The sequence below is a fragment of the Prosopis cineraria genome, unplaced genomic scaffold (assembly GCF_029017545.1).
Source record: "Prosopis cineraria cultivar Desert tree isolate PC_DT_omini unplaced genomic scaffold, ASM2901754v1 PC10, whole genome shotgun sequence".
In the NCBI taxonomy this organism is placed as follows: domain Eukaryota; kingdom Viridiplantae; phylum Streptophyta; class Magnoliopsida; order Fabales; family Fabaceae; genus Prosopis; species Prosopis cineraria.
This window is the reverse complement of record NW_026555341.1, coordinates 21,318,039-21,336,591: the sequence shown is the minus strand read 5'-3', so window position 1 is coordinate 21,336,591 and position 18,553 is coordinate 21,318,039. Positions and strand designations below refer to the sequence as shown.

At 34.0% G+C, this 18,553-nt stretch overlaps 1 protein-coding gene across 1 annotated transcript; it reads left to right on the top strand.

Annotated features, from left to right (window-relative positions):
* The first annotated feature begins 1,993 nt into the window (after window positions 1-1,993).
* Window positions 1,994-15,970, top strand: LOC129322030 (sphingoid long-chain bases kinase 1). Its single transcript, XM_054968058.1, has 8 exons — window positions 1,994-2,165; window positions 2,293-2,641; window positions 3,747-3,840; window positions 3,950-3,987; window positions 5,224-5,370; window positions 5,985-6,084; window positions 13,807-14,741; window positions 15,302-15,970. Exons 1-8 carry the CDS (start codon window positions 2,137-2,139, stop codon window positions 15,452-15,454), a joined length of 1,845 nt encoding a protein of 614 aa, XP_054824033.1. The 5' UTR covers window positions 1,994-2,136; the 3' UTR covers window positions 15,455-15,970.
* The last annotated feature ends 2,583 nt before the right edge of the window (window positions 15,971-18,553 follow it).

Genomic DNA, 18,553 nt, shown 5'->3' with positions numbered 1-18,553 from the left:
GGAGGTCCTCAATCGTGATTCTCCTTATAAAAAATATGTTTTGCTGTAACTTTTTAAATATGTTACCAAACAAAGTCATCATGATCAACATTTCATTGCATTTCATTTTTATCAAAATGTGTAATTGAACCAAACGTGATGTAGATAATTGTGAGAAGAAAAATTTTAACAACAAATATTACATTTTCTCTAATAATAGTAATGAACTATTTTTTTTTGTACACACCTTTGTCTCTTAATTTGTGATTATTATTATTCGAAAAGTGGGTTTTCACAATTAAAATTATTAATCTTTTGAAATCACTTAAACAAATATTTAAAATTACAATGATTGAATAACAATGTCAAAATTAAATTAAAAATCAGAATAAAGTTGAATCAGTTTGATTAAAACAAGTATTTTAAGTTGAAATTAAACAATAGTCAACAGCCCATTACATAAAAAATTCTTTACCGTTGTTTGAACTCTAATCGTTTTCTTTTTTTTGGGAGGGGAATAAATTGCCTTTTTATGAATAAAAAAACATATAAAAAATTCTAACTAAAATATTTTTCAATGAAAAATTCCTTAAAACTAAACTAATTTTTATTATCAAAAAATATTCCTTCCAATCTTATTTATTAATTACGTTTTACAAAGTTTTCTTGATTATTTGTATAAGGCACTTTCTCTTCCTCTTTGTAACTTTTGATGCACAATTTTAATAATACAATTATAAAAAGAAATAGAATATTTCGCTTCTAAAAAAAAAAAGATCTACCCACCTATAAAATTACTTCTTTTTTAAAAAATAGAGGCAAAATTAAAAAATAAATTATTTTTAAAATAATTTTATCATTTTACTTAACTTACTCTAGTTTTGATTGGTTTGTTAGAAATAATTTAAAAAAAAATTGAAGTAACCATTATCCATTTCAACTTTAATTCATAAATAAATAATAATGATGTCTTACTCCACATAAAAAAAGTGCTTGTGTGACACAGAAGTAAGCTCAAAAATAAGAAAAATCAAAATGATGGCTAAGAAAGTGGTAAGTCCGGTCACGCTGAAGGAGGTCTTCGGCGTCCATTACAGTTGAAAGTTATACAGCTGTTGTCGCCGACTTAGATTCGTGAGGCGACTTGCGGATTCTTCCTCTGTGTGACCCATCGATCACAGGTTTGATCCTTTCATCTTCTTTCTTTTCAAATTGCAGATTCGTCCTGGTTTCATTTGGCCTAAATTTTTTGTAGATTTTTGTGATATGTCTATGGCATCGAAAACGAGCGAGAGCGAGCTGATTAAAACTGAATCCTCATCATTGACCATTTTCTTTCAGAATACTTGTGATTGAAATTTGAACGAATTTGCAGCGTGTTCATAGATCTCGTCATTCATTTGCGATCTGAGAGAGTTGTAAACAGAGTTGTTGAACTGGGTTGTGAAATTTGGCCTGTTGCGGAATTCATTTCTCCAGCATCTTGCTTATACAGACCTTTGTTGACAATAAACCCCATCTTGCATCTTCTTCTTCGTCGTTTCATCTTTTCGCACCTATTTCTGGATAGCACTGAGGGGGAATTTGCCCCTCTTGAACGGAAGGTGGCTCAGCCACTGCATCATGTGGTTGCTTGTGTCAGGTTCTCTATCTGTCCCTTCCTTGTTTGTAAGGTTGATAGTATAAGAGATATGCCGAAGAGTGGGAATCTTTCCCGAAATTCTACTGGCGGTAGTAATAATACAATCAATAAGGCATCTTCATTAAGGGTTCTGACGCCTCAACAATCTCTTAGACGCTTGGGATTGTGTTCCCAGATAGCAACAGGGGTTCAGCACTCATCTCCTATTGTGTTCCCTGAAAAACGTGGTAAAGTGAAGGCTTCCAGGAGGAGCAGTGAGGTAAGTGCCCCCACTACTACTCGTGCTGATGATCAGGAAACAACAAACAATTTTGAGCATAGGATTGATATTGGAGGAGGCGGAGATGAGAAGACTGATTTGTTGGGATATGTGGTGTTCTCTGGAAAGTTAGTTTTGGATAAGAGAAAGCCTTCTCTGGATAGCAACAGTAATGCTCAACAGACGTCTTCTGATATTGCTAGTCAAGAAGCTGTAGATGCCAAACTAACTAGCAAAGTTTTGGCCTGGGGATCTAATGTGCTGCAACTTGATGATGTCATTTCGGTAATATGTTGCTTCCATGTCAATGGATGATTAAAGACATCTGTACTAATCTCTTTTATGGTCATATGAAAAGACTAATTAATTTTAGTCCATGTTCTAAACAGGTTTCTTATAATATTGGTCTCAGGCACTTCACTGTTCACTCATACCCATTGAAAAAGGCTCCATGCGGCTTTTTGTGTTTTGTTAAATCTCGAAGAATTAGGAAGGATTTCCGTTTTGTGGCATCTACTGTAGAAGAAGCAGTTCAATGGGTTGGTGGCTTTGCTGATCAACAGTGTTTTGTGAATTGTCTACCTCATCCTTTGTCGTCCACGAAGAAGCAAGCATCTGCAGAATTACTTCCTACTGATACACCTCCTGAATTGCTTTTTAGATGTAAAAGTCCACCTAAGATGCTTGTGATATTAAACCCTCGCTCAGGTCGAGGTCGTTCAAGTAAAGTTTTCCATGACATTGTTGAACCAATATTTAAGGTATGTTCCTCTTTCAGATTGTCCCAAATTATTTAAGTTATATATGTTTGTTCTTGTGCTCATTTTGTTATGTTACATATATTTGATGACACATTGAAATAAAGAAAGATATATAGATAGATATATATGGCTAGGATTGTTTTGCATATTTGTGATGCATCTTGGAAAAACAATAATTACACTGACATTTTGATTATTATGGTTTGTTTTCTGCCAAATGTCAACAGATTACTTGATTGTATTGCTATGGGTGAATCTTTTTGCTTGAATTTCTCTTTTGATAAAAGAATTTGTGACAATATAGAGTGGAATCACAATAGAGGAGGATAACAAATCCTTCAAAAGCAACTAAAGGAGAAGGGAGATGGGACAAAAAAATGCACATCAGCTCAAATCGATCTCCATTTCCTATAGATCCTGCTAGGGAACTTCCCTGCCCCCAAAATTGTGTAAACTATGTGTCAACACCTACAAGAAGCCAAAAACACAACTCTATTCCAAAATCAAGGGCTGAAAGGAAATTTCTTAGTGAAAAATCTTACATTATGTTTTAATCTTAAACACCATTGATAAGAAATTAGGAAAATGTTTCTCTAGGCGCAAGAGATTATATTTTAATTTATTACATGTTTTAGTAATTCTTTTATTTTAATTTTAAACATTATTTTTTCTTTTATGTTATTTTATTTGTGGTTTAGTTATCATTACTATTTTAGTTATTGTATTTAGGACTTTATAAATAGCCCTGGAGTTGTTTTCATTGTAGACCTCATTGTTTGGATTATAATTGAGTCATATTAGCTGTCACGCACTGCCATCCTCTCATTCTTCACTCCTCCCTCTTCCTCTCCTAACATCAACCACACCCTTGGAAAAAGCATTTTGAACAAGTAATTTTCTTCTTCTTCAAAGTCTGTAAAATGAAGACAGAACCTGTTCCAAAGAATTACAGATAAATCATACTTTAAAAAACATGTTGAAATGCATACCTGAGCTTTCAAGCAACTTCAGTGCCATCATTTCATATGACTACAAATAGAATGCAGAAAAAGTTTCAATGTTGTGCATGTCACCATATTTATACCTGAGGCATGTGCCGTGACAGCTTGCAGGGTTTCGATTGGAGGTAGTCAAAACTACATCTGCTGGTCATGCTAAAAAGCTTGCATCAAGTGTCGACATCAGCTCTTGTCCTGATGGTAAAAGGACTAAAATTACATTTCAAAACTTTAATTTACTTGATATGCTTATTACATCTTGAGTATTTTCTCATATATCTTCTATTTTTCAAATTGGTATCCATTTCAGGAATTATATGTGTAGGTGGAGATGGGATAATCAATGAGGTTGGTGCCATGTTATTTTAATGAACCTCTTGTTTTTTCCGTACTTTGTTTAATGGAACTATATATATATATTAATAGTTTAATGGTCTCATAAATTTTTAATGATTCACTGGTGTGGTCCTTTGTTTCTTTAGTAAAAGTTTTGCCTTTATGTTTTTGTTTTCTCTCCCAACAGCCTTTTTCTTGTCTTTGACTGTATCATGCCATAAGTGACTAGGATATATTAACAGTATTCACTTTGTGCATTGTGGTTACTCACATGAAGTGGATGCATGGAGTAATTACGTCTTCACAATATATCTGTAGCCGAATTATTTCACCGAAGTGTTTGAATTTGAATGATAGAAATCACTGATATTAGTCCAACGACGTCATTCGAATTTAATTTAGTTCTGATTTAAATCTTGTTCTCCCATTGACAATAGAATATTCTTATTAGGGAGCTCACTAGCAAAGTTGATGGTCCATGGTTTGGCAGCTGATCATAAAATTTTTAACTTCACCTGCTAGAGAAGTTACGGTCATACTGTACGTTAAGATGTATGATAGGAAGGGAGACTGTTGCAGTGGCTTATTGCTGTTATCAGCTATGATATTTCGAAAGGAACAAAGGGAAACACATTTATTATAAAAATACTTGCTATTTTTTTTCAAATGGAAGTGTTCTTTTTGCAGCTGCTTTGCCTGCTATGAATCAAAGTAGAGGTGTTCTTTTTGCAGCCGTCCTCTGTTTTAGCTGTTCTTTCCGTTATGGATGATGTTAGGGCTCTAATAATCACTTTACCTAGTTTTGGTAGTGATGTTTTTTTTTTATAGGGTTATGTCTGTATGGGGGGTGTGCTGACTAGTTTTCACTTTACCCAATTTTAACATTTGAATCTTAAATTTGAGCTATTGATTTTCTCTTTAATTGGATTTTACTCATATAAGTTGAAAGCTTCAGCTTCGTGAAGAGTGTCCTTGAGTCTTTAGTTAATTATTGTTTAGGAGGCTTACAATTTAAGCCATATCATTGTAGAGTTTATCTTGGAGTCAATCTTTATCATTAAATTTTATGATTATAAGAGGAGAGGGGCCTGCTGCAACTTGTACGAAATTTTTCCGTGCAGTTTCTATCTTTACCTTTTGCTAAATTCTTGTCCTCATTTCGATATTTCCATCATTTTATGAATATGTTGTGATGTGTGCGCATGCAATATGCACCCAGAAACCTCTATAATCGTTCTTTGTATACAGGTTTTAAATGGTCTTCTTAGTAGAGATAATCAAAAGGAAGGAATATCTATACCAATTGGAATTGTCCCTGCTGGTTCTGATAATTCACTTGTATGGACTGTTCTTGGTGTCAGAGATCCAGTTTCTGCAGCAATGGCAATTGTTAAGGTAACATGCATGCATGCATCCATGTTTAGACACACTAACATTTTTCAGTTTAGAGAATTGGTGGGTTTGTAATTTGATCAAATACTATGGTTATTGTGCAATGCTTCATTTTGACTCAAGATGTTGTCAACCTGAATTTCATATTCATGTTCTGGACTTCATCAATATTTCTCTGTTTATTGTCATCTTGTTTGTTCTTAGGGCAGTGACAGAACTTATCATTTGATATCAAAACCTTATATTGGTTGCAGTTCTGAAGATTATTGAATGTTTTACTGCATTTCATCATATTAGATTAATTTACTTTGGTATTGATAAGTAGACTCTGCTAGGTGCTTTAGTGGGGAATCAGATGTAAGAAGTAGTGAGGTGCCAACTTTGAATCACCTACCTTTGAAATCATCATTGTTCTTCTTTTCAAGTTTCGAGCTTTGTCGTCGGGAGTGAATGCATCATTCTTGAATTATCCTTTAAATGTTTTTCTGGATCATAGTATTGTGCAGAATCGATGCTATAGCCCAAAGAGGAATGTATTGCAGATTTCTGATATAAGCCAAAGCCATAAATGGTTAATGACTGACTATCCTCACATCCAGTTCCTTTGCTTGGTTCAGGGGGGGCTCACTGCTACTGATGTTTTTGCTGTTGAATGGATTCAGACTGGAATTATTCACTTTGGATTGACAGTCTCATATTATGGTTTTGTAAGTGATGGTAAGACAATGCGAAACACACACGCTGTGTATTTGACTATATGTACATATATTGAGTGATAATCTTTTATTTTGTGGAAGGTATTACTTTCATATAACAAGTGAAAAACTTAATACATTTCAAGATCATTTGAGTTTATTAGCCGCTTTAGCTTGTAGGTTCATCTAGCCTTATCTGTTTACTATAATATAATTATTTAATCATGTGGGTGGTGCAAGGGGATTTCTCCGTCATTGTATTTGTTATGCAATAGGATGGAGCTTTCTGTATGTCTTTAGTGCTTCGATAATAGCTATTTTTGGGAATCATTGATATGCAAAGAGATTTGATAACTTCGTTGCTTGTATAAGCCTTGAGGTTGTCTTTGTCAGTGATTTCATTTACAGGCTTAACATGTTAATATCTTGACCACTATGTCATTTGGAAATTATAGCCTTATTTTATTATGGCAAATACTGGCTATAAAAAAGAACAAGGGCATTAGATTGAAGAGTTCTCAAAGTTCCTGTATATTATTCACTTGTTTAGGGTTGATACAGAGCAATGAATCTGCTGTCGAATTAGATCCTAGAGAGATCAGCAGGAATACAAAAGTCAATGATTCAGAAATATACACAAATAATTAATGGTTAGATCTGATGCTTTTTGGGTTGAGATAAGCGCACTGTTTTCAACACTCCCCCTCAAGCTGGAGAATAGATGTCAAGCATTTCCAGTTTGCCATTGAGATCTTCAATTTGGTCTGTGAGAGAGCTTTTATGAGTAAATTCACAACTTAAGAGTGTGAAGAGATACATGAGAGAATATAGATCAATGATTCCTTTTTCAATCTTTTTCTCAATGAATTCATCTATCTCCACTTGCTTGGTTCTCCCATGATGAACATTATTTTTGAGAATTTCTATTGTGGTTGTATTATCACACCACACCTCTATTAGGGGTTGAGAATCAAGTTTCAACTTATATATTAACCTTATGATCCACATTCCTTCACATGTCCCCGAAGATAATGCATTGTACTTGGCTTCCACGCTACTTCTGGCCACTTTTGACTTGTTACTTTGCCAAGTAATGGGGTTGCCTCAGACAAAGATGCGGTTGATTTTCTTTCAACATGGGATTCTGCCCAATCAGCATCTATAAAATTTCTACACCTCTAGATCTTCCTATCACTAAAAGTACTTGGTGTGTGATAAATAGTTAAGTTAACCTGCTAGCTTTTAGTACCTTTCTATATCAACTGGAATTTCATCTTGCTTTTGTGTTAGTCTCCATGGAATTTGTTGAAGGTTTAGCAGCATTTCTATCTCCTTCAGAAGATGTAAGGTCTATTTCCTTTGACGGAATATATTATCCTTTCTGGCTATAGCCACTTAAATTCCAGGGTATCGAAGGTTTCTCAAGTTTTTCACATCCAATTTAGTTGAGCTCTTTCTAATCTCCATAACTCATCAAAGTCAACATTATTCAATATTATATCATCGACATAAATTATTGCGATTGCCATCTTGCCATTTCCATGTCTCACAAATGAGAATATGATTGGTTGGACATTGAATAACCCAATGCCTTTATTGCCTTGTTGAAGCTTTTGAAACCAAGCCCATAGTAATTTTCTTTCTAATCTCTATAACTCATCAAAGTCATCGTTAGTCAATATTATATCATGGACATAAATTATTACAATTGCCATCTTACCATTTTGTGTCTCACAAATGAGAATACAATTGGTTGGACATTGAATAACCCAATGCCTTTATTGCTTTGTTAAAGCTTTTGAACCAAGTCCATAGTGATTCCTTCATGCCATATAGTTATTTGTATAGTCTACAAAACTGCTTCCCAAGGTATTCAAGCGTGGACGAATTTTTAAATGCACATCCTTCTCCAAGTCACCATTTAGGAAATGATTTTTCACATTTAGTTGAAAGGGTGGCTGATCTACAGATTGGCTGCTAAGGATGACGGAACCTTGATTGTATTTAGCATTGCCACAGGAGCACCTTGATTTGGTCTAGAGTTTTGGCTTTGCTTAGGAACATTGAGGGCAGCACCTTTAACTATTGTACCACAATCTCAGTCTTATGGCTAGATTGAAGCTACTGATCATTGTTCATCCACCCTTGACTCATTTTGATCTTTGCTTTGCTGGTTTTGGTTAGAGGTGGGATTATTTTTGTGTTCTTATTGTGGAAACAAGGGAAGAGATTAACCGTAAACTTGAGTTATGGAGGAGGACATTGGAATCAAAAGGTTTCCGTTTGAGTAGGTGTAAGATGGAATATTTATATTGTAATTTTAATAAGAGGTTAGTGAGTAGTAATTTGAAAGTGAAATTAGGTGATCACATTGTGCCTCAGATGAAACAGTTTAAATAGTTGGGAGCTATTATTCAACATAATGGGAAAATTGATGGAGATATTGCACATAGGATACAAGCTGGCTGGTTAAATTGGAGATAGGCTAAAGGAGTTTTCTATGATTGTAAGGTACTTAATAAACATAAAGAGAAGTTTTATTGAACTGCTATAAGATCAGCAATATTGTAAGGTAGTGAGTGTTGGGCTTTAATGAAACAATTAGAGTATAAAGTTGGAGTAGTAGAGATGAGAATGTTTAAATGAATGTGCAGACATACATGTAAAGATAAAATCTGAAATGAATGCATATGAGAAAAAGTGGGCATTGCACTTGTTGAATATTTGAGATGATTTGCACATGTATAAAGAAGACCATAGGAGGTACTTGTGAGGAGAGTGGAGCAGAAAACTTTAAACCCGGTCAAAAGGGTAGATGAAGGCCAAAGAACACTTTAAGAAGTTGTTGATCGAAACCTTAGTCAATAACATTTCTAAAAGTTTGATAAATGATAGAGTACAATGGCATCATATAATCTATATAGTCAATCTCACCTAGTGGGATAAGGCTTGTTGTTGTTGGGATTATTTTGTGTTCTGTTCTAGGTTAGTTTATCCTTGGATTGATTATTTTAGGGATTGTGAGGTTGTATTTCGGCAGGTTCAGGGATGGGCTGGTGTAAGTAGGCTGAATAGGAGCCAATGAAACGGATTCAGGTTGTTGGTTGGGTGTAAGTAGGCTCCCAAATATTTAAACTTTTCCATTTGAGGTATAATTTGATCTCCCAATTTCACTTCCAAATTATTTTCGAATAGTCTTTTACCAAATTTACAATATAAATATTTCGTCTTACTTCTACTCAGACGAAAACCTTTCGACTCCAATGTCCTCCTCTATAACTCAAGTTTGCAATTAACCTCTTCTCTTGTCTCTGCTATAAGAACTATATCATCCGCGAAGAGCATACATTTCGGGATTTCTCTTGAATATGTTCCGTCAAAACATTTAAAATCAAGTTGAACAAATAAGGACTCAGAGATGATCCCTGATGTAGTCCAATCTTTATAGGAAAATCCTTTGTTTGACCACTAGGCGTTCTTATACTAGTTTTTACCCCCTCATACATATCTTGTATGGCTTTAATATAAGCAATCCGTACTCCCTTTTTTTCCAACACTTTCCAAAGCACTTCTTTTGGTATACGGTCATAAGCTTTTTCCAAATCAATAAAAACCATGTGTAGATCTTTATCTTTACAACGATACTTTTCCATTAATCCCCTTAGTAGATAAATCGCCTCTGTAGTTGATCTACCTGGCATAAAACCAAATTGATTCTCAGAAATACTTGTCTTCAATCTCAACCTGTGCTCAATTACTTTCTCCCACAATTTCATTGTGTGGCTCATGAGTTTAATCCCTCTATAGTTAGTACAATTCTGAATATCTCCTTTATTTTTATAAATAGGAATTAATGTACTTCTCCACTCATCAGGCATTTTCTTGGACCGTAAAATCACATTAAATAACTTAGTTAACCATCTCACCCCTTCTTCACCTAAACATTTCCACGCTTCGATAGATATACAATCAGGTCCGTTGGCTCTACCATTTGCCATTTTCTTAAGAGCTTCCTTTACCTCCTTATCACGTATTATTCGATAGAATGACAAATTTTGTTCTCCATTACCAGTTACTAAATCCTCCAAGTTACTAGATGAATCCTCTCCATCATTGAAAAGTTTAGAAAAATAAGTCTCCCATTTATTTTTAATTTCATCATCTGTAACTAAAATTCTTCCCTCTTCATCCTTAATACACCTTACCTGTTCTAGATCTCTTGATTTTCTTTCCCTACTCTTGGCAATCTTATAAATATTTTGCTCTCCTTCCTTCGTCTCAAGATTCTTATAAAATTCTTCAAAAGCTTTAGAACGAGCTTCACCCACAGCTCTCTTAGTTTCCTTCTTAGCCATACGGTACCTCTCCCAATTTTCCTCATTGTTACACAAATGTATGGCTTTAAAACAGTTCTTCTTATACTTGATTTTGTCTTGTACACTATTATTCCACCACCAAGACTCCTTATCTCTCGGACCAGAACCTTTCGATTCTCCCAAAACTACTTTTGCAACTTCCCGTATCTTTTTCGCCATATCCTCCCATATGATGTTAGCACTTCCCTGAGAATCCCAAATTCCTTTATCCAAAAGATTTCGCTTGAAAATATCTTGCTTCTCACCTTTTAATTGCCACCACCTAATCCTTAGTGTTACTACTTGTCGACGTTTTTGGATTTTACTCATAATACACACATCAAGGACTAGGACCCTATGTTGTGTCGTCACAGCATCTCCGGGGATCACCTTACAATTTTTACAAAGTTTTCTATCTGTGTTCCTAACCAAAAGAAAATCAATCTGTGACCTTGAGGCTCCACTTTTGTAAGTGATGAGATGCTCATCTCTCTTCTTGAAACAAGTGTTGGCAATCTTAAAATCATACGCCAATGAGAAATCAAGAAGAGTTTGTCCTTCATTGTTTAGCTCTCCAAAACCAAAACCACCATGCACCCTCGCATACTGACCAGCTTCCCTCCCGACATGCCCATTAAAGTCTCCTCCAATAAAAATCTTTTCACTCTGTGGTATGTGTTGAATCAACCCCTCCAGATCCTCCCAAATAATTCCTTAAGACTGGCTTCTGTCCCGACTTGCGGCGCATAAGCGCTAACAATATTAACAGTCTCACGTCCAATTATCATTTTTAAAGAAATAATTCTGTCTCCAATTCTGCTAACTTCTACAACGTTCTTCTTCCACTCCTTATCTATAATGATGCCTACTCCATTGCGTGCACTTACTTTTCCTGTATACCAAAGTTTGAAACCTTGAATATCCTTAGCTTCTTCTCCACGCCATTTTGTTTCTTGCAAGCAAAGGATATTGATTTTCCTTTGAATCATAACCCCTACAACCTCTACAGATTTACAATTTAATGTCCCAACATTCCAAGTACCAAATCTAATTTTGCTCTTATGGACTAACTTCTTTAGCCGCGTGCGTCCAGAATGACGCGGTAGCCCTTGCTCATTTAACACTACATCCGGGCGCCGATGCAGCGGCTCTAACTCACTTATCACTGTACTCGAGCCATGCAGCGCGTTACTTACGGGCAACGACCTAGCATTAACATTATAACGTCTATTGTCCATGTTCATGATAGATTCAACAAATTTTTACATTGGCTGTTGATGGCCTAACACAACCCTCCTCCTTTACCCGGGCTTGGGACCGGTTATAAATATAGGCGGAGTTATCCCTGGTAGTGGAAAACTTTTTAAAAATGGGTGAATAACAGTGATATCCCTTCTGACTTGGGGAATAACCTAGAAAAATGCACTCAATTGCATTTATATCTTGCACCATGGTTACATAAGTAACACACCTGAGCACCTTTTGAGCAAGGCGTGCAAAGAGATGATTATGGGGGTAGTTTTGACATGATTTCTTGAGAGTAGTCTGGAAGTTTAGAGTCCTGGATGGCATTTGGTTGGATTGGAAAATGGCTGTAAGGACGTCCTTCCCCTAGAATTTTTTTTTTTTTTTTTTGGGAACATTGCTTGATCATGAGATCTCTTGCAATTTCTAGTAATTGGCAGTTTATATACAGGAGGTTTGATAGACAATTTCATTGTCATTTAGTTATCATTTCATATCAGGTCTGATGATTTCCCCTCCTGTTGTCGCTTGTGAGAATTTTGACTCATGTTTGGAATTGATTTCTGATCATATTGTGGTTGTTTTTGAATATTTGGTAGAGGTTGGGTTTGTATTTCATGTGGAAAACCCAGGTTAATTGAGTGATTTTTCTATAATTGTGACAAACCATCTAGCTTTTGACATTTTATGAATCAGAGTAGGTCCCATCATGTCACTGTGAATTAAGACAAATGGTTGGGTTTATTTGTATGGTTGTGATTGGTTTGAGTTGAGGGCTTGGTCCCCATTATTCTACCCCTAATAGAAAGTCATATGTCCTTTAAGGGTCAACAAGTTTTCTGTAATATGAATAATCATCTGTACTAGACCACTCATTCATTAGTGTCATATAGATCTATTTGCTGCCAAACCTTGATGAGAAATGGGTAGATGGATTTGCTGTTGTATAAATTGATCCTTTTTCCTTTCCTGTAATTTTTTTTCACGTTGTAAGATTCTTTAAGGACCCTGACCTATTAACCCAGACGTATTGTAGTTGATAAGATTGTCTTGTGATTGAAGCTTGTATTCTTTTCTTATTCATTTCTTGTCTGCTCCTTCTTTAATATTTCTTTCTTTCTGTATATTTTCTGTTATTTTTATTGGTTATTATGACGTGATCAAAAGAGCATGGAGAAATGCTCTTCCATACTTGCTGGTTCTGTGTTCAGAGTTCAGATGCTCCTTCTTTGATACTATACTTAAACTTCATCAATTATCAATTATCAATTACTTTTTATAAAGTAATCTTTGACTGCAGATATGTGGTAAAGTGAGGGGGTGAAGCTTCCCAGAAGCTTTATGCATTCCTTCTTTTTGCTCCTCTAATTTTCTAGGAGAAAACTTGTATACTTAACTTTATATATTTAAGGTGGTTGTTTTCAATTAAATTAAGACATATGGATCTTTTATATATTATTTATTCCATAACAAAATCTTGTTATTAATATTATTCACACTTAAAATCTACCTGTTTTCATTTGATTGGACAAAAGTATATTTATTATATAAGGCTAACTATCTAAGTCTTTCCCAATTTTTTAAATATAATTGATAATATGTATAAAGTATTGAAGTAGAATTGTTTATTCCAAATGATTTCTATATATATTTTACTATTGAAAATAATAAATTCAAGTAATTAAAATATCATCGTGTTTTTAAATTAATATATACAACATTTTTATTACTGAAAATGGATTTAGTCATTTAAACTCATTATTATTTGATTAATGACTATGACTTCAGTATTGCACATATTTAACTAAGAAGCTGTATTAATTTGTCCATTTTCTTTCTGATAATTTTACTAATAAAGCCACCCTTGCATTTGTTACCTTGAATTTAATTTTGAAATTTAAAAAGTACATTTTATTATTCTGCCCAAATGCAAAATGACTTTATTTTTCTAATAGGTTTCTAAAAAATTACTTTATCCAGAAGCCTTTCTGAAAAGGCCCAATAACTTTTTTCTCATAGAAACAGGAATTAAACTTCTCTTTCTCAATGCAAAAGGAGGGATTAAAGTTAGAGAGAGTAATCTATGCAAATGTAACAATGATTAAGGTCCATGCTTATGTCTTTTTTTTTTTTTCAATCTGCAGTATTGGAACTGTCTGAGAAATATCAGAAGCGGTTTGGTCCACTGAGATATTTTGTTGCTGGGTTCCTCAAATTCTTATGCTTACCGAGGTACAGTTATGAAGTGGAGTATCTTCCAGTGATTAAAGATGAGAGAGAAGGAAAGCTTTCCGTTGATAAGGAAGCAGTTGACATGTCTGATCTATACACTGACATAATGGGAAGATCAAACAATGGAATACCCAGGGCATCTAGTCTCTCCAGTATCGACTCAATAATGACTCCAAGTCATTTGTCTGGGGACCTGGATACCGGTCTTACACATGCTAACTCTGAGCCTTCTGAGTTGGTACGTGGTTTAGATCCAAAGTCAAAGCGCCTATCATCTGGAAGGAGCAATGTAACAGCAGAACCAGAAGTCATCCATCCCCAGCTGCCTCTTTCAACAACTCCTAATTGGCCAAGAACCAGATCGAAGTCAAGGACTGACAAAGGATGGAGTGGACTGACTGTTACTACCACACATGATAACTCTCGGTGCTCATGGGGCAATGCTGCAACACATGATAGAGAGGATATATCATCAACACTGTCTGATCCTGGTCCAATCTGGGATACTGAACCAAAGTGGGACACCGAGCCTCATTGGGATGTGGAAAATAAAATTGAGTTGCCCGGTCCATCAGATGAGACTCGAACTGAATCCAAAAAGGAGGTTGTGCCCCACTATGAAGACAAATGGGTTATTTCCAAGGGACAATTTCTTGGTATTATAGTTTGCAATCATGCTTGCCGAACTGTTCAGAGTTCTCAGGTTGTTGCTCCCAATGCTGAGCCTGATGATGGATCTTTAGACTTGCTTTTAGTCCATGGAAGTGGAAGGCTGAGACTGTTGAGATTCTTCTTGCTTCTACAGATGGGTCGACAGCTTTCACTGCCATATGTTGAATATGTCAAGGTATTTTTGCTTTAATAGTTGATGAATGAACATTTATGGGGTGTTTGGATTAATAGGAATTTAGATTTAAACCAAATCCCTCATTTTAATATACAAGAATTTATGGATATAATTTTTTTGTAATTTCAAATTCAATCTACATTCTAGTCATTTGAAATTCATTTATTTCAAACCTCTTGATCTCTTTGTGTTTTTAGTATTGATATTTCTATGACTCTTTTATCTTTTTTCATCTCATCTTTTTCATTTCTCATTGATTGAAAAATAGAGGTAAGGTCATCATTTTTAATTTTTCGTTTTCGTTTTAAATATTAACTCATCTCTCTTCATTTTATTTTGTTTTCATATTCAAACTATCTGAACAAAAAGATCTTAAATTCATAAATTGAGATTTGAAATCTAAAATTCAAATCCAAATCCACCAATTTAAATGCTATCTTTGACAATTTATATGAGATTTAACACTGCATCAGTTGTAAATGTGCATTATGTGATGGATGGCAGCACTGGTTTGTTTGTATCTGTTCAATTCATCAAGTTGACCATTCATTTTGATGCAGGTAAAATCTGTGAGGATAAAGCCTGGGAAGCACACTCATAATGGATGTGGTATTGATGGTGAGCTTTTCCCACTCGATGGCCAAGTCGTTTCTTCACTACTTCCAGAACAATGCAGGTTAATTGGTCACTCACATGATACCTCTTTCGCATAACCTCAAGTTCTTTTCAATTCCTTTTTGTCTGTCTTGTAACATGATCATGTCTTTTCGCTGCTGTTATTGAGTTTGTGGATAGTACTACAAATCCGGATGCCCTATTTGTCATCATCATCATCATCTATCATAACCCCTTTCACTGAACAGCTGAGCTCTGTAAATTTCATGTTCCGGTTATATGTATTGTTGGTTGCTGCTTACTTTACCTTTTTTTGTCTTCCTGTCACTAAAAGAAAAGCTGCCTTCTTTTCCTGGCTTTCAATGAGCTGCTCTTTGTACTTTGTGGGGCCCATTCGTATAAGTTCTGCAGGTGCTCATCCGATTTTCATTTGAAAGCCTTGCATTTTTTATTTTTTTTTTGGGAGCAAGAGAAAGCTTTGCATTTGTTTCTCAATGTGTAGTCATTATTATTATCATTATTATTTTAATCCCATACCCGATCCACACAATTTGAGTTTATATGTATCTTGTTGATCCTATCTAAACGTTCTCTTAATCTGTAGTCTGAAATAACCCTGTATATTTACATTCTTCTGTATGGATGTTTATCTACAAGTGTGATGATATGTTTGTTGGTGCAAGTGAATGGTTACTTTACTCATTTACTGCAGTTGTCAAATCATCTAGGCAATCAGTCACATAATGCCAGAATATATTTGGGCCTGCTCGTTATTTTTGAATTTTAGTATTGGCAATATTCCATGTCATTCTGGTCAATTGGCACTTTGCCTAGCTGAACTAGAGAATATTTTTTCTTTGGAAAATTTGATTTATTTAAACAGCTTCATCGTACTTGACAATCAATATGTTACTTGAAAAAGGAAAATGTTTACACTTTCAATTGTGCAAATGAAGTCCATTATTTATAAAATCAAGATAAAATAATTGAAACTTTTTGAATATCCAAGTTTTTATGATAAGACTGGAGAGGAGGTGGTTTTGCACGGCTTAATGGCAAATTAATGGCAAAACAATAAATTGAAGAATACAAGGAGAATGAAGATTTAGCCTTATTAAGTTTCACATTTTTTAGCATCTCATATAATGGGCATAACAGCTTTGCATGTATTCATAAAAACTATTTTTTAAATCAACTTTAGGATAAGTTAGCACATTAGACGTTTTTAAGGTTCGACGACACTTCAAAGTGATTTTTCTTCGAAGATTTGTTCGTGTTGGTCGTAGTTCTAAATGTTAATATTTATTTGGACGCTTGAATTTTTTGTTTTAAAATGTCGATCTTGATATTGATGTGTTAATTGAGTTTGTCAACTAGTATGGAAATTTTATCCTGTTAATTCTTGTTTTATTGCGTCAATCTTGTATTTAACTTGATTTGAAAATTTTTTCCTTTCAACCAGGGCTTTAATGTGTCAATCTCTTTGATCAACGCATAGTATGCTTTTCAAAACAACTCGGCTTTTAATTTGCAAGTTTTAACATCTCTCTTCAATGTCAACTAAGGGTTTTGAAAACTGTCATCATCTGTTAAAAATTTTGTTGTGTAAATCTTTGTTTCAACGCGTTAAATTCAAGTATGGAACCTTGTTTCTGCTACTGCCAATATTTCAAGGGTCAAAAATCATTTTTCACTTAAAACATTTTATTAATGAGCGTTGGCACTTTGCATTAAAGGGTGGGTAATATTCCCCTTAAATAATTTTTTTAGGAGTAAAATTGTCCTTAGACTCATCATCATCTTCATTATTTGCTAATAAGTAATAATTGTGGAACTCATGTACAGTAATAACAAGGCATTTTTACCTATTTTGCTGTCATTGCACTGCTAAAATCAAGTTTGGTTTTTGCTTCTGCCACTGCACTTCTAACCCTTTTAGCTCATGTTAGATGGTTAAAATGAGTTTTAATGCATTATTGTCCCTATATGTAAGCCCACAACTATTTCACTTTAATATATAACAAAGAAGACGATGAGTTTTTAATAGATGGAAGATTTTTTCTCCTGAAAGAAATTGTTTAAGGAATGTTGCAATACACTTCTGTACAAGGTGCCCAGTGCTATTTAGAAAAAAATTGAGGAGAAAAAAATGATCTTCAACCAAAATTTTAATGCATTAATTCTTGGTTTTTAACATATGTCAACGAAGTTGTTTTAGAAAACATGGATTTTCAATCTTCGATGTTAACGGGTTAACTTGTAGTTTTAACTCAATCTCAAGACTTTAAAATAGTTAAAAACATTACTTTCAACGTAAATTAACACATCGAAATTGATTCTAACACGTTAAAGTCACTCGCCGATACCCATTGAATGGAGCAATTTAGCTTTTTTTTTTTTTTAATGTTTATGATGACATCTATAAATTTGTAAGTGCCAACTAAGTGATGATAATCACAGGCATTATTAAGTTCTAAATTGTTTTATATCATCAGATATTAATTTTCTGCATCCAAAAGCTCTATAACACTGTTTAGGTGGTTCATTGTATACAATAGCTCTTTGAGAGAGTTTTTGTTGTAAACACCTTCACGAAAATAATAATAAAATCCTTCCAAATTATATAAATTGATTTCTTGAAATATTGTAATTCCACAAAGTAATTTTAGGAACATCTGTGTTAATAAATTTTAAATTGAAAAGGTCATTTTACCCTTATTGATAAGTTGTAATTTCTTATTTAATTTTTGTGATTTTTTAAATAAAAGTTTTTCTTTTTTAAACAAAAGTTGTGATTGTGGCTTGTTATTTTTAGAACTTATTTTTTGATAATAAAAATTACAGTTGATAAGTTGTTATTTTTTGTTTAACTCTTACAATTTATAGAATAAAAGTTGTTATTTTTCTAAGTAAAAGTTATAATTGGAGCTTGTCATTTTGAAACAGAAATTACAGTCGACAAGTTGTGATTTATTGTTTCATTTTTTTTATTCACAAAATAAAAGTTATTATTTCTTAAGCAAAAGTTGTGATTGGGGCTTATTAATTTCAATAAGGGTAAAATAGTCTTTTTAGTTTAAAATTTATTGACACAAAAGTTTTTAAAGACTTCAATGAAATTATGGTATTTTGAAAGACCAATTGTTATTTATATAATTTAAAGGAATGTTATTGTTATTTTTCCAAAATCTTTTCTT